Source organism: Capsella rubella, unplaced genomic scaffold, assembly GCF_000375325.1.
Source record: "Capsella rubella cultivar Monte Gargano unplaced genomic scaffold, Caprub1_0 scaffold_7, whole genome shotgun sequence".
In the NCBI taxonomy this organism is placed as follows: domain Eukaryota; kingdom Viridiplantae; phylum Streptophyta; class Magnoliopsida; order Brassicales; family Brassicaceae; genus Capsella; species Capsella rubella.
Window position 1 is genome coordinate 16,627,886 of NW_006238917.1, and position 21,912 is coordinate 16,649,797.

Below are 21,912 nucleotides of genomic sequence, written 5' to 3' on the forward strand. Positions count from 1 at the left end.
TAAAGTGATAAAATCTCGAATTTCAATAAAAATTTACCAAAACAAATCTTAAATCACCATGCGAATATTCTTTCATAATACCATCTTGCTGACCAAGGCAAATCTTACCTAATGACTGCTATAAATACCATCTAAACTTGCACTTGAACACACCATTCCAAAAATGAGAACGACAAACCAAGTACAAACCATTCTGAGAGATACTACTGCTTCATTTGCATTTCTATTTACTTTTGATTATTTATGTCAAAAAAGAAAAATTGTAATGATGTAGTAGAACTAATACGTGAGAATGATAATCATGTATTATAATTATTTGATAATTTGAGAAAAAGGTTTTTCTTTTGTCATAGTTAGATTCATATTTTATTGTTTTGTTTTTTAAATGATAAATTAAATAATATTGAGATATTAGCTTTTAAATTAAAATTAAAACTACTAGGATAAAAAAAAATTAATATGTTACTCAAAATAATTTTTATATTGCAAAATAACAAGTATTATGATTCAATCATAGATAGAAATATTTATGATATCGAAATAATATTCATAAACTAAAATTATAGATCTAAATGTTTCATCGTATTCTAATTCTGAATCTTATGCTTGATTGAATATGAGTCAAAAGATCTGCTTATTTTTAAAATGGTATACACTTATATGTCATTTTGTTTTTGGTATAGGTGTTTCTGGGTCGACATTGACCTTAATTTGGAATATGCATTAATCCATGTAGGATTTAACTGGAATTGTTAATCTCTTTTGTTGAAAGTTATAATAGAGTGCATTATTAATTTCAGACACGTGGTTCACTTGCGATCCACCATCACTAAAATTATTTTGATGAAAATTAAATGTTTAAAAAGCTCGCAGATCAAATGGTAGGACAGTTTATATTTGATATTTATATTATTTAGATTAATTAAATGGAATTGTTAGACTCCTTTGAAAAATATATAACTGCAATACAAAATTATTAAACTGCATATGTATTACGGATTAAATCTAAAAATACTAACGTTTAATAAATTATATAACTGTAATACTAAATAGAAAGCTTTAAAAAAAAACATAGAAATAAATTTTGCCCCGCTGTACCATTAATATTAGATATATTTATTTAAATTGATTAAATTATGATTACGTAAAAACAAAAATGGTTTCGTGTTAAATCCTATGATTAATAACTAAATTTTATATTTAAACACAAATAAATACAATTTAAAATTTAAAAATTTTAGTTAACAAAATTTTCCTGCGTATACAACGGGTTAAAATAATAAAGTTATTTTTGTTTGCAGAAAAAAAAAATTGTGTTTTTATATTCGTTTATAAATATAAAACTATTCGAGCTGTAAAAGATAAAGAATTTTATACATTAACTATATTACTTTGAAAATTCACAAAAATACTATTATTTATTACAAACAAAAGTTCAAGTATATTAAACTGTGACAACCTATATAACAATTGAAGAAAACACGGTGAATTCACTGAATGATAATAATTATAAATGTATTTTATACATATAAGTATTTTATCAAATCTGATTTTAATTATACTAAAATGTAGATATAAGTATAGCTTTTCAAATTCAATTCACATAAATTCAATAATAAATATTATTAATTATTATAAACAGACCAAATATATAACACACTAAGATCCATATAAAAATCTTATTTTAATATAGTGTATCACAAAATGAAAAAATAAAATTAAAATAAAATGGACCCATGGTAATGAGTGTGGATTAAAAGATTTTCAAATCTTCTATATTTCGGACAAAATCTTTTGTTCAACAAGAAAGAAAAATTTGATGACCCAGTCGTTTCAGATCGACAACGTCGATTAAGATCGTGTAATTCTTGAAATGTTAATTTTGTGTATGTTCGTTTTGCTGTTAGATACAATAAAACAAAGACACATTAGGTGGAAGGCAGTTAAGTTTGCTAAGCAAAATTTTGAGCTACAACTACACACTTCTACTAAGCCCATTAGGAAAGTGTAAATTCAAATCATTTTTTACACACTATAAATTAATCTACAAATATTATTAGTCACTATAACTCCAAACTATCATTAAACCATCCTCTATTAATTTCATATACTATTTTCAAAAAACCATGTAAGATAGTCGTACATTTACATATACTATCATACAACATAATACTTAGAATATACCAAAAATATATAATAAACCTTTAAAATAAATAAAAATATATATTAGTATACCTACCCCCATCAAACTTGAAATATCTGGGTTAATGAAAACAAACTAATTATCCCTGCACGGCTATATTCCCAATGTCGACTATCAAATCACTAAAGTTTTAAATAATGAAAAATTATCAATACAACCAGATAAACCTACCAAAAAAATATGTTTTTGTTTAACAAAAGGAACCAAGAAATTCCCCCACAATCTAAAGCAGGTACATATCTAGCATATTCTTTGATATATATAAACCACGAAAGATACATTGTTCATGTTGACAATCAAAAGACTATACCAAAAGAACTTTGTATATAACTGTATGCATATACAAACTATAACGGTTAAGGTTTTACATAACAGAATATGCATGAAATACTAGCTCCGTGGTGTACTACGGGGTAAAATCTAGTATTTTATATTTCACTAACTAATGTTGCGTGGGATTTTTCCTAGTATATACATATAAGAGATTTGTGTTCTATAGCTTTATAGTTATCGAATATATCAAAGTTAGTATTCACTTTCTTAGTGTAGGTATGAATTTTGGGTTGTCGGACTCATCGTGGGAGCAATCATCGGTGGATTTTTTCTTACATCCTTCTTCGTACTTCTGTTGTTGGAACAGACATAAATGTACAACAAAAACAACAACACAAAGTCGTATCAACAAAAACTCAAATTGTTTTTTTCTTGTAAACTATATATGTTTCATCAATAGTTCATTAAATAAACCAAACATTTCAGAGGTTTACCAAATAATAATGTTTCGATTAAAACGGTTACAACAAAGCATTTAACTACAACAAATCAGCAAATCACCCTTATATTTTAGTAACTCAAATTAGATAAGAAAATTGTGAAGATTTATAACCAATAGACGTGATCGTTGAAGATTTTTGCTTAATTTTTTAATTATATAAAGTAAAACTTGTAATGGTTCATCAAATATATCAAAAGTTGTAATAGTTTATTAAATATGCTGAAATTTGTAATAATTCGTCAAATAGAGTAAAACTGCGACTTAACAATAATAAAAACCTTAAAAATTACAATAATTAGTCAAATGAACCAAATGTTTCAATGTTTTAGTTAAATGTTTGCAACAAATCTTTTAAATTTATTTTTAGTAATCTCAACTAAAAATATTGTGAAGATGTATAACCAAAATATGCAAGCATTAAGATATTTATCCACTATCATATTGCTTGAAGATGTCTTTCATATAATTTGAACTTTGTAGTAATAATAGCAAAACATCCAAATTATGTGGTATACAACTCATATATACTGATTTAAGTATAAAAGCATTACTACAATATTACCAAATATTTAAGTACAAAGTTGTTAACTCAAAAAATTCACTATATAATCCATCCAAATTCGAGAAAAAAATTGTTGGAATCTTCGTTAGAAAATTATATTTAAAATTAACTAAATGTATGATATTAGTATAGGCATACCAAAAACTTTAGTTAGATAAAGAATTTTGGATTTTTTTCAAACTTAAAATGATGTATGTTAATAAATAGTTTAGTGAGTATAGAATAACGTTAAATTTTTAAGTTCATATTACTTTGATTCATCATAAACAAAAAAAAATATATATGTCTTCAAAAGGGTATATGAACATTTGAATAACAACAATTATTTTGTAAAAGACAACACTATAATAACAACATATGACATATGACATTACCATAAACAGAGATCTAGAAACAAAGGTGCTATATATATATATATATATATATATATAACATACTCAAAAAAACACACAAATCCAAATCGATCAAGACGATGGAGTAGTCTCATCCGATAGCTCTTCACGTAAGACATGGCTGAAATCATCTCTTCCTTTACCATTAGGATTCTTCTTCCATTCCATTATTTTCTTAAACGACTCTATAAATTTATTCATATGCAATCGTTTCCATTCCTAAAATATATTCCAATGTACCATTTCTCAATGAGGATCTTAAGTAACAAAATAAAACAAAAAATGGGTAAAATCATCAAACCTCGAAATCCCATTCTCCACACATATCACGATCATCCTTGTTGATCCACATATACGTTTTCACTGGCATCTTCTCTAAATTGTCCTTCAAAATGCATAACAAAAACATCATAATTTCATAATCTTTAAATTATTGTGTTTTATTTTCTTGAAACAATGAAAACACAACATTTTGTAATAGTCTTTAATTAAAACTTACATTTCGTACAGCTCCAACTGTGACTCTCTCATACTCATTGCCCTCAACAGCATCTAAATTCTCAAGTTCATCACTTGTTAATCCCATTAGTACCTACACACAACCAAAAAACCCACTATGACCAAAACACCTTAAATTTTCCCAAAATACGTTTCATAGACACAAACCAAAACCTTTCCATGAACTTCTCCTTTCTCAGATGGAACAATACATGGATACAAACGTCCTTTAAGCCTAAACCTCTCGCTGAACAAACAAAAAAACTTCCATCAAATCTATATATAAAGAGATGAGATTATTCAATGAAGAAAGGTAACGTACAAGCCAGGGAGTGTTGCGGAGACGATCTCAGGAGTACGTTGAAGCATGACGTTGATGACATCTGGCTCTTGAAAGCTACCATAGACGAAGACATTGTGATGCTGAGAACCAGAGCTATTCATCTTTTGTTATTTATGTGTTATTTAAGTATTACATGTTCATTTCTCTAATCAGAGTTTTGACTTTATATAACAACTTAAAAAAAAAAATGAAAATCTAAACACGGTCGATGATGATACCTATGGAACGAACAGTTGGCGGATCCAGCGTAAGAAAGACGTGGCACTGATTCTCTTACGACAGCGTTAGACTTTGACGAGTAGTGACACCAGTTAGTGTATTAAAAGTACTTCGTGTTCCGTTTTGTTTTCTTCTAATTTGTCGGCAATTATTTTGATACATATCTAATTGTAAGTTGTTTTTATTTTTTCACAATAACGATATAGTTATCTTATCTAATCAAAATTGTCTATATAGTTCAATAAGAATCTATTATACATACATAATTAGTGATCGTTAATTTTGACAAAAAAAAACAAAGTGTTATAGTTATCGTAATTACGTAATTCGTCTACCCTAAAGAATATTTGTTTTTGTTTTTTCCTAAAAATCACATATATTAACAGCTCAAAACTATAGTTTATACAGATTGAAAAGTTGAAGAATTTTGTACATTCCTGGCTGACTACAACAATGTAATGTAGAAATTATTGACTGCCAAAGGAATTCACCAACCGACCCGGCAGAAGCACAATAAATTTCAACCTTCTTTGTAATATAGAATTAAAAATGTGTCTCACTGATTTTTTTTCTAACAAAAACCATGGAGGCGAGAATTATATTAATTTTCATGTGTTATAAATATGAAATGAATCATAAAGAAAGAGAAAAAAAAGAGCCGATTTGAACATTACTCTTGACCGGTTTTGGAATCCTCAAAATTCAAAACTAATGTGTAGCAAGTAGCAAATTATGTAGCAGTAGGACACACAACATGGTTACATGGCAGAATCACGTACATACATGCATGCGTTCAAAACTAATAGAATCACGTACATACATGCATGCGTTCAAAACTAAGATTCGGTAGATATAGCGTTTGACGCGATGAATGCGTTGGGAACGGTAGCGTTTGCGTTTGCAGGACATAGTGTGGTTCTTGAAATCCAAGCAACCATTCCTTCAACACCTGAGGTCCCTTCCATGATTAATAACTTTTGCCGTTGGGAAGAAATCCATCTTTGGCCATTTCAGCAAGCACATCAAGAACTACATCCATATTCCCTTCTCTATGATTAATCTCCACAAGCACTTTGGCTTGCTCTGCTTCGCTCAATTCACAGCTTCTTAATACATTCTCAATCACACTATTCAATTCATCAACCTTCCCTTCCTTGTGCAATGCCTTAACCAGAGCAATCACTGTCACAGTATGGAGAAGGAATCCGGATTTTACCATCTCTTTGTATAGACTATATGCTTTGCGGGTATCTCCGCCTCTGCAATGGCCATGGATCATAACGTTGTATGCTGTTCCATCGGGTTTGTGGTTTTTCTCTAGCATGGATTCGAAAACTCGATCTGCTTCAGACATCATTCCTTTCATACAGAATCCTTTAATTAGAGATACTACGCTTTTGAACTCGATGTTACTGCAGTTTTCTATTAGTGTGTGATATGTGACATCGCTAGGGACTGAGTCTTCGTAGAACAGCTTGAGCAAAAGTCTTTTTGCTTCTCTTGTTCGGGATTGCTTGTTAAGCCCGTTAATAAGCACGCTGTAAGTGACGACATCAGGCAATACACCTTTCTCGACCATTTCATTGTGCAAGTGGAGCGCTTTTTCCAGATCGCCTTCCATACAGTAAGCATTGATCAAGGCTGTGTAAGTAAATTCATCTGGTGGAAGGCCAACTCTTAGCATTTCATTGTAAAGATCATAAGCTTCCTTTGTCCTTCTCTGTTCACAAAACCCTTGGATTAGAGATGAGTAGGTGACTGTATCAGGTTTAATACCTTTTTCAACCATTTCCCTCTTGACTCTAAGCGCCTCATCAACATCGTCACTTCTACAAAACCCAGATAATACTGTGCTATAACTCACTACATCCGGAGACAAACCTTTCTCCTTCATATCTTCGAGGACTGCTATTGCATCTTCCATTTTCCCAGCGACACTATGCCCATTTATCAGAGCATTATAAGTCACAACCGAAGGAGAAAACCCATTATCAGTCATCTCTTTCAAAACCCGATAGGCTTCATTCATATACCCCTTTTGGGAAAACCCATCAACCAGCGTCGTGTATGTCCGCTCATTCGGACAAAGCCCTCTAACACGCATCTGATCAAGAAACTCAGTAGCCCGGTTCATATTCCCAGCCTTACACATACTATGTATCAGTGAAGTATAAGTGATAACACTAGGTGACAACCCATGTCTCAGCATCTCTGCATGCATCACAAGAGCTTGATGAAAGTTACCTTCTTTACAATAACCTTTAATAAGCGTATTATAAGTGACTTCATCAAGCGAATATCCTTTCTCATTCATCTCCCTAAGTACAAAACTTGTCTCCTTCATCCTCCCTTCTCTACATAACCCGTTAATAACGACATTGTAAGAAATCAAATTCGGCTCTAAACCCTTCAACGCCATTGATCTCAAAAGCTCAAACCCATCATCAATCTTACGCAACTTACAATACCCATCAATCAAAGTGTTGTAAGTAACAACATTAGGTAAATAACCTTTCTTCTCCATTCGATCGAAAAACCGCAGAGCAGCATCTAAATTCCCAGCAAAGCAAAACCCTCTAATCAAGATATTGTAAGTAAACACATTAGGAGAGACTTGGCTATCCAACATTTCCTTGAACACATCCTCAGCAAAGCTAATGTTTCTCTTAGATCTAATCGTAGCATCTAACACCGCATTGTAAGACAAAACTCCAGGCATAAAGCCATGAGCTTGAGCAAGACGAACAATACTCAGAGCCTTATCAATCAAACTCAAACGAGAGTAAGACTTCACTACCAAATCGAAAACAGAGGAAGTCGAATTGCACAAATCGTAAGACTCCTTTAGCGATCTGAAGACGAGGGAAGCATCTTCGTCGTCTAGGGTCTTGGCCGCGACATCTTCCGCGAGGGTTTGAGCTGTTTTGTAAAGTTTGAATTTGGTGAGGATGTGGAGAGTGATGCATTTGCAACGGAGAGTGAAGAATCGATGTGGGTTTGCCCAATTTAGGAACTTTAGGACTAATTCTTGATCGTTCTGAGATTTGAGGAGAAGATTCGAAGCTGCTTCTGGCGTGAAATTTGCAGAGAGGTGATGAAGCTGGTAAGGATGACGTCTGAGAAAGGTTACAGCTTTATCGGCAAGAAGTGAATCTGAAGAAGAAGCGAAGCTAGAGAACGATCGTCGAATTAGGGTTTTAGAGAGAAACATTGACGGATTTGAATTTAGGGGGTTTAGCCTTTTCGGAGGAGAAAAGCTCGCTCGAAGAAGACGATGCACAATTGATCGCAGCCATCCATTTGTGTTCTTATAAGATGTCATCTCAGCCGTCCATTGTGTTCTATCAAGATGTCATCTCAGCCGTCAATTTACTTCTGATAAAGATTTCATCTCAGCCGTCAATTGACTTCTTATAAAGATGTCATCTCAGCCGTCAATTGAGTTCTTATAAATATGTCATCTCAGCCGTCCATTGAGTTCTTATAAATATGTCATCTCAGCCGTCCATTAAGTTCTGGAATCTTGTAATTATTTTAGCTTATTACATTTGTTTAATACAAATGAGGATTAAATTTTGATAATAATATTCTATATAAAATATAATAATTTTCTAAAATATGAAAATAAATTTTCTTAAAATATGAAAATAAATTTTTACATTAAATAGGAATTCCTGTATTTTAGATATACAAATAGTCTAGATATAGATAAAAAAATCCATTTACAAATAGTCAAATGCACCGGTCATGAGCTAACAAATTGTACAATTGTCTTTTAGACATAAAAACAATTTCGAATTAAGTGGGATGACTGAAATGGAAATCATATTAAGAAAAAAATATCTTTTGTCAAATTTTCCTTCCTAAACCTACCAATTAAGGAATTAGTCAAAAAAATTGTAAATTTATCATCATCCAAAATATTAAATAAAAACCAAATATGTGGTCAAAGTTATCCAAGCATTTGTTTCGTGGTTATCTAAAAGTAAAAATGTAATATTATATATAACAGTAGTTTGTCATCTACTAATTCACAGTATTAGCGACGCAACATTTTTCTAGTTATTCTAAGAGTTAAATCAGGATTCGAGCGTCGTTCCAATGGCATCTGCTTTGTCATCTTTCAAAGTACACACCAACTCTTATCTTTTTTGCTTACTCTTATAACTAAGTATGTAGTTCAATCTTTGTCTTCACCATCAATCATCAATCTTTGTCTAACAAACATCAAAAGAGTTCTTAAAACATATGTGTGTGTGTATTATTTTTTAATTCTCTCTTCTTAGTTTTGGAGGAGACTCGTTTTAAATAAGATATTCACTTGTAACGTTTATTGCAGAGACCAGTTAATGGGGTTGGAGCAAACAATGCATTATCATTGAGAGAGACGCAACAAGAGGAGAGAAAGAGTCCATATCTTGGTGGTAGAGGACACTGGACACAGTCACAAGATCTCAAACTCATAGAGCTCGTGGAGGCTTATGGTCTTGACAATTGGGATCTCATTGGAGAGAAGATGCAAGCAAGAACAGGTAAGAGTTGCAGATTTAGGTGGTTGAACCAGCTCGATCCAACAATTAACAAGGCACCTTTCACTGTGGAGGAAGAAAAGATAATGGTATCAGCTCACAATTTCTATGGCAACAAATGGTCGAAGATTGCTAAACACCTTAAAGGAAGAACAGACATTGATGTGAAGAATCATTGGAACGTTCATATGAACAGAACCGCATGGAGAAGCCAAACTAAAACTAAGAAAAGATGTTTCACTGCCGCTCTCAATCCATATGGCTACCATGTTCCTGGTATGTGTCTTCTTTAAACTAAACAATCTCATTTCAGATCTCCATTAGATTTAGAACAGCACACAGTAAAAAGGGTTCAATTCTTGAACTTTCTTGATATTGTGTGGTTTACAGGTAATCCGAGTTATGAAGGTATCGGGATCAAGAAGAACTGCAGCCGCAATATGCGAAATGAGGAAACGACTAACCTCTATGCTCATCCTCGCATGCCAGTGCAACTCTCAGGACATCACCATCACTTCCCTATCTTTCCTGCAAGTGATTCCTTGGCACTATCCACACAGCTCTCCATCTCCCAACCATCATCATCACCAGAAGCAGCAGATGTAAAGATCAGAAAAACCCCGAAATTTATCGATTTTCTCGGGGTAGGAGATTCTTGAAGAAACGACTTAAGAACTTTGTAATCATGTAACCTTTAATCCCTATGATGAGAAACGACTTAAGAACTTTGTATTCATGTAACATAGCAAGGTTGCAATTTATACAAACAGAGAAAAGCAAGAGTTTGTATTTCTGTTGTAATTCTCACATCCTAACATTTGTTTCACTTTAAATTTCCCAGCCTTACACATACTATGTATTAGTGAAGTATAAGTGATAACACTAGGTGACAACCCATGTCTCAACATCTCTGCATGCATCACAAGAGCTTGATGAAAGTTACCTTCTTTACAATGACCTTTCTCATTCATCTCCGTAAGTACAAAACTTGTCTCCTTCATCCTCCCTTCTCTACATAACCCGTTAATAACGACACTGTAAGAAATCAAATTCGGCTCTAAGCCCTTCAACAACATTGATCTCAAAAGCTCAAACCCATCATCAATCTTACGCAACTTACAATACCCACCAATCAAAGTGTTGTAAGTAACAACATTAGGTAAACAACCTTTCTTCTCCATTCGATCGAAAAACCGCAGAGCAGCATCTAAATTCCCAGCAAAGCAAAACCCTCTAATCAAGATATTGTAAGTAAACACACTAGGAGAGACTTGGCTATCCAACATTTCCTTGAACACATCCTCAGCAAAGCTAATGTTTCTCTTAGATCTAATCGTAGCATCAAAAACCGCATTGTAAGACAAACTCCAGGCATAAATCCATGAGCTTGAGCAAGACGAACAATACTTAGAGCCTTATCAATCAAACTCAAACGAGAGTAAGACTTCACTACCAAATCGAAAACAGAGGAAGTCGAATTGCACAAATCGTAAGTTTCCTTTAGCGATCTGAAGACGAGGGAAGCATCTTCGTCGTCTAGGGTCTTGGCCGCGACATCTTCCGCGAGGGTTTGAGCTGTTTTGTAGAGTTTGAATTTGGTGAGGATGTGGAGAGTGATGCATTTGCAACGGAGAGTGAAGAATCGATATGGGTTCGCCCAATTTAGGAACTTTAGGACTAATTCTTAATCGTTCTGAGATTTGAGGAGAAGACTCGAAGCTGCTTCTGGAGTGAAATTTGCAGAGAGGTGATGAAGCTGGTAAGGGTGACGTCTGAGAAAGTTTAAAGCTTTATCGGCAAGAAGTGAATCTGAAGAAGAAGCGAAGCTAGAGAACGATCGTCGAATTAGTGTTTTAGAGAGAATCATTGACGGATTTGAATTTAGGGGTTTAGCCTTTTAGGGAGGGGTTTAGGAGGAGAAAGGCTCGGAGAAGACGACGAACAATTGATAGCAGCCGTCCATCGTGTTCTTACAAGATCTCATCTCAGCCGTCAATTGAGTTGTTATAAAGATGTCATCTCAGCCGTCCATTGCGTTCTTATCAAGATGTCATCGCAGCCGTCAATTTAGTTGTTATAAAGATGTCATCTCAGCCGTCAATTGAGTTCTAGAATCTTGTAATTGTTTTAGTTTATTACATACATTTGGTTAATTCAAATGAGGATTAATTTTGAGAAAAAAATTCTTATAAAAATATAAATTTTAAAATATGAAAAATAAAATTCTACTTTTAATATGAATTCCTATGTTTTAGATATACATATAGTATATATATATACTAGTTTACTACCCGTCCGATGGACGGGTTATCTTTATTTAAAATTAAATTAAAATTAAAATTTATTATAACTTACAAGAAAATAATTTCCAAATTTTTTTTGAAAAAATAAGAGAAATTAATTTCATTTGGAAAGAGATTTTATTTGGTTTGAAGTATCAAACAAACGTATATATATATATCTCTCTCTAAAAATTCGTTATTAAACATTAATTATAAAAATCTAGTAATGTCAAATTGACAATCACCAAAACATTTGGGAGCTATTCACCATTAATCATAATATTGCTAAAATATTTAAAAAAAATCTTAATTTAGCAATTATCCTCTAAAACATGATTATACCATTTTGTAAAAAAATTTATTTCTTAACTTTCAATTTTTTTAAAAAATCATTCTCAGACTATGAAAATTAATTAATTATTATTTAATATGATGGTAAAGTTCTTTCACATTAACATCAATCTAAATAATGATGTTAAATACAAATATAGTCATTTGTAAATAAATTCATATAAACAACGCAAATAAACATAAAGATTCTAAAATAAATTATAGCATCGTTGAGGAAAACATTAAAAAATCTTTCAAATACGAATTATAAAAAACTACATATTTTCTTTAAAAATATTTTAAAATTACTATATTACGATTTATATTGAACTTTGTCAGCTTTAATTTAAGATAAAAAATATTATTTTCGAAAATCTTTTATTCACCCTTATGTTTTAGACAATGAAATTGCTCAATGGCATAATACATTTATAAATAAATTAAAAACTAAACAAATTTAACATATTATAAATAAAAATCATGAATAAAATTATGTATTTAGTTAAACTCAAAATCTAATTTATTTGTAAACTGTAAATCCTAAATCTCCTTTATGAACCCAAACTGATAAAAACCTTGTTTAATTGTAAAACCTAAATCTCACTCCTCTTTAATAAACTAAAACCGATAAATAATCTCGTTTAATTATAAAATTTAAACTATAATGCAGATTTATAAACTCAACATATAACCCTTATAATTGTAAAACCTAGAACTGGCAAAACCAAAAATTATGTTAATAGTTGAAAGAGAATTTTTGAGAAATATCACTTCTGGTGTACCCTTTTTTAAAAATACACCAATTTTCTATCATTTTTAAAAAAATATACCTTTTCAAATCTGGAAAATTGTAAACTTTTATATAGTTTATAAGATACATCTAGATTATCATTACTATTGGGAGACTCAATACAAATATTTATAAAGTTTTAAAAAGGTTCTAAACGGCATTTATAAGACTTTTATAAGGTTTTTATAAGGTTTACAGAGTTTTTATATGTTTTTAAAATAGTTTTTAAAAGGTTTTTAAAAGGTATTTATATGGTATTTAAATTTACACACATAGAAAGATAATTTGTGTCTAAATATATAAGCTTACACATTTTTTTTTATAAATATCAATTTTTTTACTTTTTAATTATCAAAAATACCCTTTTTCCATACCACTTTTTAAAAATATCCCTATTCCAAACTTCATAAAAAACCACTTTAAATGTTGAAATTTATCCAAATATGTGTGTAAACTTATAAATATACACACAAATTACCTTTATATATGTTTATATTTTTATATATATTTCATAAATAGCGTAAAATAAATTATAAATACCTTTTAAAAACCACTTAAAAACCTTATAAAACTTGTAAAAACTATTTAAAACCTTTTAAAACAGTATAAAATATTTGTATAAAATTTCCAAATAGTAGTTATTATAAAGAAGTACCTTATAAACCATATAATACTTTAGAATTTTTCATATTTAAACATGGATATTTTTGAAAATGGATAGATAAAGGAGATATTTTTGAAAAGGGGTACACCAAAAGGGGTACACCAAAAGGGGTATTTCTCAAAAATTCTCTTTAATTTTTTATAATTACTTTTTTTACTGTTGTTTAAAAATTCTATTTGTATCTTAATATTAACAAAATTAGATAAAACATGTTGCGACATCTTATGTTTTTGCTTGACACTTATCATGGTCACGTGAGTTAGTAAATTTAAAAACTAAGTTTCGACATATAATCTCGTTTAATTGTTAAAATTAAACCATAATTTTAATTTATAAAGATAAACCATAATTCTTATTTATCATTTATATACCCAAACCAACAAATAACCTGATTTAATTGTAAAATTAAAGTTTAAACCTTAATCCTCTTCTGTAAACAAAAACCACCATATATTCTTGTTAATTATATATTTTAAATCCCTATCTTATTAATAAACCAAATTGACATAACTGAAATTAGATTATTTGTTTAATTTTATTAATAATTTTTAATATATAATTCTTTATAATATTTAGTTTATATATTTCATTTTTCGATAGGATTAATAATATTTCTATTTTATCCAAATATTAACTAAATTAGTTACGACACGTGTCAACATCTTATCGTTTATAATTGACACGTGTCATGATCTTCTTTATAATATTTATTTTATATATTTCATTTTTCGATAGGGTTAATAATATTTCTATTTTATCCAAATATTAACTAAATTAGTTACGACACGTGTCAACATCTTATCGTTTATAATTGACACGTGTCACGATCTTGTTAATGGCTGACTTTGAAAACCAAGGTTTATATAATAAGATATATTGTCATATAGTATATATATATATATATATATATATATTTTGTCATATAGATAAATTTTTTTTTATAAATACACCATAGTCATGAGCTATTAAATTTTTCAATTTTCTTTTAAGAATTAAAAAAATAAGAATTAATTGAGATAACTCAAATTGAAACCGTATTTAGAATGTAATAATTTTCAAAAACATTTCCTACGTAAACCTACCAATAAAAGAATTAGTCAAAATATGTGAATTTATTATCATCCAAAAGTTATTATACACCAAAAATGTAGTCAAAAGTATCAAAGCATTTGTTTTGTGGTTATCTAAAAGTAAAAATGCTATATTATATATATAGTAGTAGTAGTTCTTCATCGACTAATTCACAGTATTGGTGAGCTCCATTTTTCTAATTAACTAAGAATTAAACTGAGATTCGAGTGTCATTCCAATGGAGTCTACTTTGTCAGCTTTCAAGGTACAAACAAAAAATATCTTTTTGGCTTACTCTAGTTCAATCTTTGTCTTCACCATCAACCATCAATCTTTGTCTTCACCATCAATCATCAATCTTTGTTTAACAAACATCTTTTGAATTGATATTATAAACAAGTCAAAAGACTGAAACTGTTCTTAACATATGTGTGTGTGTATTTTTTTTTCAATTCTCTCTTATTAGTTTTGGAGGAGACTCGTTTTAAATAAGATACACTTATGATGTTTATTACAGAGACCAGTTAATGGGGTTGGAGCAAACAATGCATTACCATTGAGAGAGACACAACAAGAGGAGAGAAAGAGTCCATATCGTGGTAGTAAAGGACACTGGACACAGTCACAAGATCTCAAACTCATAGAGCTCGTGGAGGCTTACGGTCTTGAGAATTGGGATCTCATTGCAGAGAAGATGGAAGCAAGAACAGGTAAGAGTTGCAGATTTAGGTGGTTTAACCAGCTCGATCCAACGATTGACAAGACACCTTTCACTGTGGAGGAAGAAAAAATAATGGTATCAGCTCACAATTTCTATGGCAACAAATGGTCGAAGATTGCTAAACACCTAAAAGGAAGAACAGACATTGATGTGAAGAATCATTGGAACGCTCATATGAACAGAACCGCATGGAGGCCAAAAACAAAACCTAACAGAAGATTATTCACTACCTCCCTGAATCCATATGGCTACTCTGTTCCTGGTTTGTGTCTTCTTTAAACTAAAACAATCTCATAGATTCCGTTTCAACTCTCTAATAGATTTAGAACACCAAACAGGACAAAAGGGTTCAATTCTTGAGTTTTCTTGATATTGTGTGGTTTACAGGTAATGTGAGTTATGAAGGTATCGGGATCAAGAACTGTAGCAGTAATATGCGAAATGAGGAAACGACTAACCTCTATCCTCATCCTCGCATGCCAGTGCAACTCTCTGGTCATCACCATCACTTCCCTATCTTCCCGGCAAGTGGTTCCTTGGCACTATCCACAGAGCTCTCCATCTCCCAACCATCATCATCACCAGAAGCAGCAGATGTAATGATCAGAAAAACCCCGGAATTTATCGATTTTCTCGGGGTAGGAGATTCTTGAAGAATTTGTATTCATGTAACCTTTAATCCCTATGATGAGAAACGACTTAAGAACTTTGTATTCATGTAACATAACAAGGTTGCATTTTTTACAAACAGAGAAAAGCAAGAGTTTGTATTTCTGTTGTAATTCTCACATCCTAACCTTTGTTTCACTTTCAATTTCCAGCCTTACACATACTATTTCCCAGCCTTTCGGTATCCAGGTTCATATTCCCAGCCTTACTCATACTATGTATTAGTGAAGTATAAGTAAGTGATAACACTAGGTGACAACCCATGTCTCAACATCTCTGCATGCATCACAAGAGCTTGATGAAAGTTACCTTCTTTACAATGACCTTTAATAAGCGTATTTCAAGTGACTTCATCAAGCGAATATCCTTTCTCATTCATCTCCGTAAGTACAAAACTTGTCTCCTTCATCCTCCCTTCTCTACATAACCCGTTAATAACGACATTGTAAGAAATCAAATTCGGCTCTAAACGCCATTGATCTCAAAAGCTCAAACCCATCATCAATCTTACGCAACTTACAATACCCATCAATCAAAGTGTTGTAAGTAACAACATTAGGTAAACAACCTCTCTTCTCTATTCGATCGAAAAACCGCAGAGCAGCATCTAAATTCCCAGCAAAGCAAAACCCTCTAATCAAGATATTGTAAGTAAACACATTAGGAGAGACTTGGCTATCCAACATTTCCTTGAACACATCCTCAGCAAAGCTAATGTTTCTCTTAGATCAAATCTTAGCATCTAACACCGCATTGTAAGACAAAACTCCAGGCATAAAGCCATGAGCTTGAGCAAGACGAACAATACTCAGAGCCTTTTTAATCAAACTCAAACGAGAGTAAGATTGTACTACCAAATCGAAAACAGAGGAAGTGGAATTGCACAAATCGTAAGACTCCTTTAGCGATCTGAAGACGAGGGAAGCATCTTCGTCGTCTAGGGTCTTGGCCGCGACATCTTCCGTGAGGGATTGAGCTGTTTTGTAGAGTTTGAATTTGGTGAGGATGTGGAGAATGATGCATTTGCAACGGAGAGTGATAATCGATGTGGTTTTGCCCAATTTAGGAACTTTAGAACCAATTCTTGATCGTTCTGAGATTTGAAGAGAAGATTCGAAGCTGTTTCTGCAGTGAAATTTGCAGAGGTGAGGGTGATGTCTGAGAAAGGTTAAAGCTTTATCGCCAAGAAGTGAATCTGAAGAAGAAGCGAAGGGTGATGTCTGAGAACGATCGTCCGATTACGGTTTTAGAGAGAAACATTGACGGATTTGAATTTAGGGGTTTAGCCTTTTAGGGAGGGGTTTAGGAGGAGAAAGGCTCGAAGAAGACGACGAACAATTGATTGCAGCCGTCCATCGTGTTTTTACAAGATCTCATCTCAGCCGTCAATTGAGTTGTTATAAAGATGTCATCTCAGCTGTCCATTGTGTTCTTATCAAGATGTCATCGCAGCCGTCAATTGAGTTGTTATAAAGATGTCATCTCAGCCGTCCATTGTGTTCATATCAAGATCTCATCTCAGTCGTCAATTGAGTTGTTATAAAGATGTCATCTCAGCCGTCCATTGCGTTCTAGAATCTTGTAATTGTTTTAGTTTATTGCATTTGGTTAATTCAAATGAGGATTAAATTTTGAGAAAAAAATTGTAAATTAAAATAATATATTTCTTAAATATGAAAAATTAAATGCTACTTACTTTTAATAGGAATTCCTGTGTTTTAGATATACAAATTGTATATATATATATATAGATAAATATCTTAGATATACACCACAGTCATTAACTAATAAATTGCTCAATTGTCTTTTAAGCATAAAAACAATTTAGAATTAAGTGAGACAACTCAAATTGAAACCATATTTAGAAGATAATAATCTTCACCAATGTTTCTTTGTAAACATACCAACAAAGGAATTAGTCAAAAAGAAAGTGAATTTATCATCATCCAAAAATTAGTATAAACCAAAAATGTAGTATTGAAAGCATTTGTTTTGTAGTTATCTAAAAAGTAAAAATGATGTACTATATATAATAGTAGTAGTTCTTCATCTACTTATTCGGCGGTCCTCCATTTTTCTAATTAACTGAAAATCAAACCGGGATTCAAGTGTCATTCCAATGGAGTCTGCTTTGACAGTTTTCGAGGTAGAAACCAAATCATATCTTTTTGCTTAATCTAGTAAAACTAAATATGTAGTTCAATACTTCACCATCAATCTTTGTCTTCACCATCAACCTTTGTCTAACACACATCTTTTAAATGGATTTTATAAACAAGTCAAAGAACATATGTGTGAGAGTGTGTGTTTTTTTTTTCTTTATAATTCTCTCTTCTTAGGTTGCATATTATGGATCTGTTTCTGTATATATGTAACATAGTTTTGGAGGAGACTCGTTTTAAATAAGATATACACTTGTGACGTTGATTGCAGAGACCAGTTAATGGGGTTGGAGCAAACAATGCATTACCATCGACAGAGACGCAACAAGAGAAGAGAAAGATGTCATCTCGTGGTGGTTTAAGACACTGGACAGAGTCAGAGGATCTCAAACTCACAGAGCTCGTGGCGGCTCACGGTTTTGACAATTGGGATCTCATTGGAGAGAAGATGCAAACAAGATCAGGTAAGAGTTGCAGAGTAAGGTGGTTTAACCAGCTCGATCCAACGATCAACAGGGCACCTTTCACTGAGGAGGAAGAAAGGATAATTGTATCATCTCACAATTACTATGGCAACCAATGGGTTAAGATTGCTAGGCACCTCAAAGGAAGAACAGAGAATGATGTGAGGCATCACTGGAACTATCATTTGAACAGACCCGCACGGGGGAGCCATATTAAACCTAAGACAAGATACTTCACTCCCCCCATGAATCCACATGGCTACCCTGGTTTGTGTCCTCTTTAAACTCTCCATTAGATTTACAACACCACACATGACAACAGTTTTCAATTCTTGAACTTTCTTGATATTGTTGTGGTTTACAGGTTATGAAGGTATCAGGATCAGGAAGAACTGTAGCAGTAACGAGGAAAGGACTAACCTTTATGCTCATCCTCGCATGCCAGTGCAGCTCTCAGGTCAAAGGAATAACCTCTGTGCTCATCCTCGCATGCCAGTGCAGCTCTCAGGTCAAAGGACTAACCTCTGTGCTCATCCTAGCATGCCAGTGCAGCTCTCAGGTCATCACCATCAGTTCCCTATCTTCCCTGCAGGTGGTTCCTTGGCTCCATCACCATCCACACAGCTCTTCGCACCATCACCATCACCAGAAGCAGCAAATGCAATGATGAGAAGAACCCCAAAGTTTATAGATTTTCTCGGGGTAGGAGACTCTTGAAGAAACAATTTAAGAACTTTGTAATCATGTAACCTTTAATCCCTATGATGAGAACTCTCTGTTAAGCATCAACATAAAAAGGTTGCATTTTTTTGTTTGTATTCCGGTTTCGGAAGGTTAAATTAAAGTCTCAGTGACTAAATAAAGTTTTTGATTTTCTATTTTTCGAACTTCCAGTTAAACAGAAAGAGCACATTTATCACAAGAGCTTCTATATGAAACTGAAATCCTAAATACAAAGCTAAAGAATCTAAGAGTCTAAGATTTTCTACCAATTCTTGATCGTTCTTAGATTTGAGGAGAAGATTCGAAGCTGCTTCTGGAGTGAAATTTACAGAGAGGTGATGAAGCTGGTCTGAGAAAGGTTAAAGCTTTATCGGTAAGAAGTGAATCTGAAGAAGAAGCGAAGCTAGAGAACGATCGTAAAATTAGGGTTTTAGAGAGAAACATTGACGGATTTGAATTTGGGGTTTAGGAAGAGAAAGGCTCGAAGAAGACGATGTACAATTGATCGTAGCCGTCCAACGTGTTTATACAAGGTTTCATCTCAGCCGTCCATTGAGTTCTAATTAAGATGTCATCTCAGCCGTCCATTGAGTTTCTAGAATCTTGTAATTGTTTTTGCTTATTACATTTGGTTAATACAAATGAGAATTTAATTATTAAATTTTGATAAATAAATTCTAAATAAAATAAAAATTTTCTAAAATATGAAAAATAAAATTCTACTTTAGATAGGAATTCCTGTGTTTTAGATATACACCACATTCATGAGCTAATAAAATTTTCAATTGTCTTTTAAGCATAAAAACAATTTAAAATTAAGTGAGATAAATCAAATTGAAACTATAGATAGAATGCAATATCTTTTAACAAATAGTCCTTTGTAAACATACCAATAAAGGAATTAGTCAAAAAAAAATATGAATTTATTATCATCCAACAATTAATGTAAACCAAAAATGTAGTCAAAAGTATCAAAGCATTTGTTTTGTGGTTATCTAAAAGTAAAAATGATATACTATATATAATAGTAGTAGTTCTTCATCTACTTATTCACAGTATTGACGGCCCTCCATTTTTCTAATTAACTGAGAATCAAACCGAGATTCGAGTGTCATTCGAATGGAGTCTGCTTTGACAGTTTTCGAGGTAGAAACCAAATCATATCTGTTTGCTTAATCTAGTAAAACTAAATATGTAGTTAAATAGACTAAAGCTGTTCTTTAACATATGTGTGTGTAGTGTATTATCTTTAATTCTCTCTTCTTAGTTTTGGTGGAGACTCGTTCTAAATAAGATATTCCCTTGTGACGTTTATTGCAGAGACCAGTTAATGGGGTTGGAGCAAACAATGCAGTACCATTGAGAGAGACGCAGCAAGAGGAGATAAAGATGTCAGCTCCTGGAAGTAGAGGACACTGGACAGAGTCACAAGATCTCAAACTCAAAGAGCTCGTGGAAGCTCACGGTCTTGAGAATTGGGATCTCATTGCAAAGGAGATGCAAACAAGAACACCTAAGAGTTGCAGAGTAAGGTGGTTTAACCAGGTTGATCCAACGCTAAACAGGGCACCTTTCACTTTGGAGGAAGAAGATATAATAATATCAACTCACAGTTACTATGGCAACCAATGGGCAAAGATTGCAAAGCACCTCAAAGGAAGGTCAGAAAACGATGTGAAGAAGCATTGGAACCATTATGTGAACAGACCTGCATGGAGAAGCCATACTAAAACTAAGAAAAGTTTTTTCACTGCCACCCTCAATCCATATGGCTACCATGTTCCTGGTTTGTGTCTTCTTTAAACTAAACAATCTCATTTCAGATCTCCATTACATTTAGAACATCACAAGGGTTCAATTCTTGAACTTTCTTGATATTGTTGTGGTTTACAGGTAATCCGAGTTATGAAGGTATGCGATATGAGGAAACGACTAACCTCTCAGCTCATCACCAACAGTTCCCTATCTTCCCTGCAGGTGGCTCCTTGGCACCACTATCCACACAGCTCTCAATCTCCCAACCATCACCAGCACCAGAAGCAGAAGATGTAATGATCCGAAAAACCCCGAAGTTTATCGATTTTCTCGGGGTAGGAGAGTCTTCAAGAAACAACTTGTAATCATGTAACCTTTAATCCCTATGATGAGAACTCAAACATCAACATACCAAGGTTGCATTTTTTTTTTTGTATTCCGGTTTCGGAAGGTTAAAATAAAGTGTTTGATTTTCTATTTTTCGAACTTGCAGTTAAACACAAAGAGCACATTAATCACAAGAATTCTCTGAACTCCTATACAAATCTAAAGAATCTAAGAGTCTAAATTTTTCTGGCACAATCCAACATGTCCCCTAATGGTAAGGACTTAAACAGATTGAGCAATACTCTTAATCCAACTAGTGTTTGCCAATGTTTCTTTGAGCTCATCCATTATGAGGAGTCTAGTGGTTTCTAAATGCTCTCTACGGGACTATTCGATCTCATCCAAGTTGTGTATATCTATTACGTAACATATA

At 32.5% G+C, this 21,912-nt stretch overlaps 5 protein-coding genes and 1 long non-coding RNA gene across 7 annotated transcripts; 3 read left to right on the forward strand and 3 right to left on the reverse strand.

The window, feature by feature from the left end:
• Positions 1-3,848: 3,848 nt before the first annotated feature.
• Positions 3,849-4,874, reverse strand: LOC17879513 (AIG2-like protein A). The gene is made up of 5 exons (XM_006286126.2): positions 4,753-4,874; positions 4,605-4,677; positions 4,432-4,524; positions 4,234-4,317; positions 3,849-4,151 (listed from the first exon to the last, which is right to left on the reverse strand). Exons 1-5 carry the CDS (start codon positions 4,872-4,874, stop codon positions 4,005-4,007), a joined length of 519 nt encoding a protein of 172 aa, XP_006286188.1. The 3' UTR covers positions 3,849-4,004.
• Positions 4,875-5,636: 762 nt separating this feature from the next.
• LOC17878293 (pentatricopeptide repeat-containing protein At5g39710) lies at positions 5,637-8,400 on the reverse strand. The gene has a single exon (XM_006282432.2). It carries the CDS (start codon positions 8,312-8,314, stop codon positions 5,960-5,962), a length of 2,355 nt encoding a protein of 784 aa, XP_006282494.2. The 5' UTR covers positions 8,315-8,400; the 3' UTR covers positions 5,637-5,959.
• A 642-nt stretch (positions 8,401-9,042) lies between these two features.
• LOC17880287 (transcription factor MYB117) lies at positions 9,043-10,479 on the forward strand. Its single transcript, XM_006284915.2, has 3 exons — positions 9,043-9,120; positions 9,332-9,797; positions 9,912-10,479. Exons 1-3 carry the CDS (start codon positions 9,094-9,096, stop codon positions 10,178-10,180), a joined length of 762 nt encoding a protein of 253 aa, XP_006284977.2. The 5' UTR covers positions 9,043-9,093; the 3' UTR covers positions 10,181-10,479.
• A 4,549-nt stretch (positions 10,480-15,028) lies between these two features.
• Positions 15,029-17,717, reverse strand: LOC111829699. Of its 2 annotated transcripts, XR_002833061.1 has the most exons (4): positions 16,903-17,717; positions 16,177-16,467; positions 15,838-16,061; positions 15,029-15,431 (listed from the first exon to the last, which is right to left on the reverse strand). It is a non-coding gene; the product is annotated as an uncharacterized LOC111829699 (long non-coding RNA). The 2 variants fall into 2 exon arrangements; XR_002833060.1 differs by having other exon boundaries at positions 15,838-16,467.
• A 398-nt stretch (positions 17,718-18,115) lies between these two features.
• LOC17880744 (transcription factor CSA) lies at positions 18,116-19,769 on the forward strand. The gene is made up of 3 exons (XM_023779595.1): positions 18,116-18,194; positions 18,482-18,941; positions 19,039-19,769. The coding sequence occupies exons 1-3, from the start codon at positions 18,168-18,170 to the stop codon at positions 19,389-19,391; spliced, it is 840 nt and encodes a 279-aa protein (XP_023635363.1). The 5' UTR covers positions 18,116-18,167; the 3' UTR covers positions 19,392-19,769.
• A 747-nt stretch (positions 19,770-20,516) lies between these two features.
• Positions 20,517-21,517, forward strand: LOC17878252 (transcription factor MYB117). Its single transcript, XM_006285308.2, has 3 exons — positions 20,517-20,543; positions 20,718-21,183; positions 21,291-21,517. The coding sequence occupies exons 1-3, from the start codon at positions 20,517-20,519 to the stop codon at positions 21,515-21,517; spliced, it is 720 nt and encodes a 239-aa protein (XP_006285370.2).
• Positions 21,518-21,912: the final 395 nt, after the last annotated feature.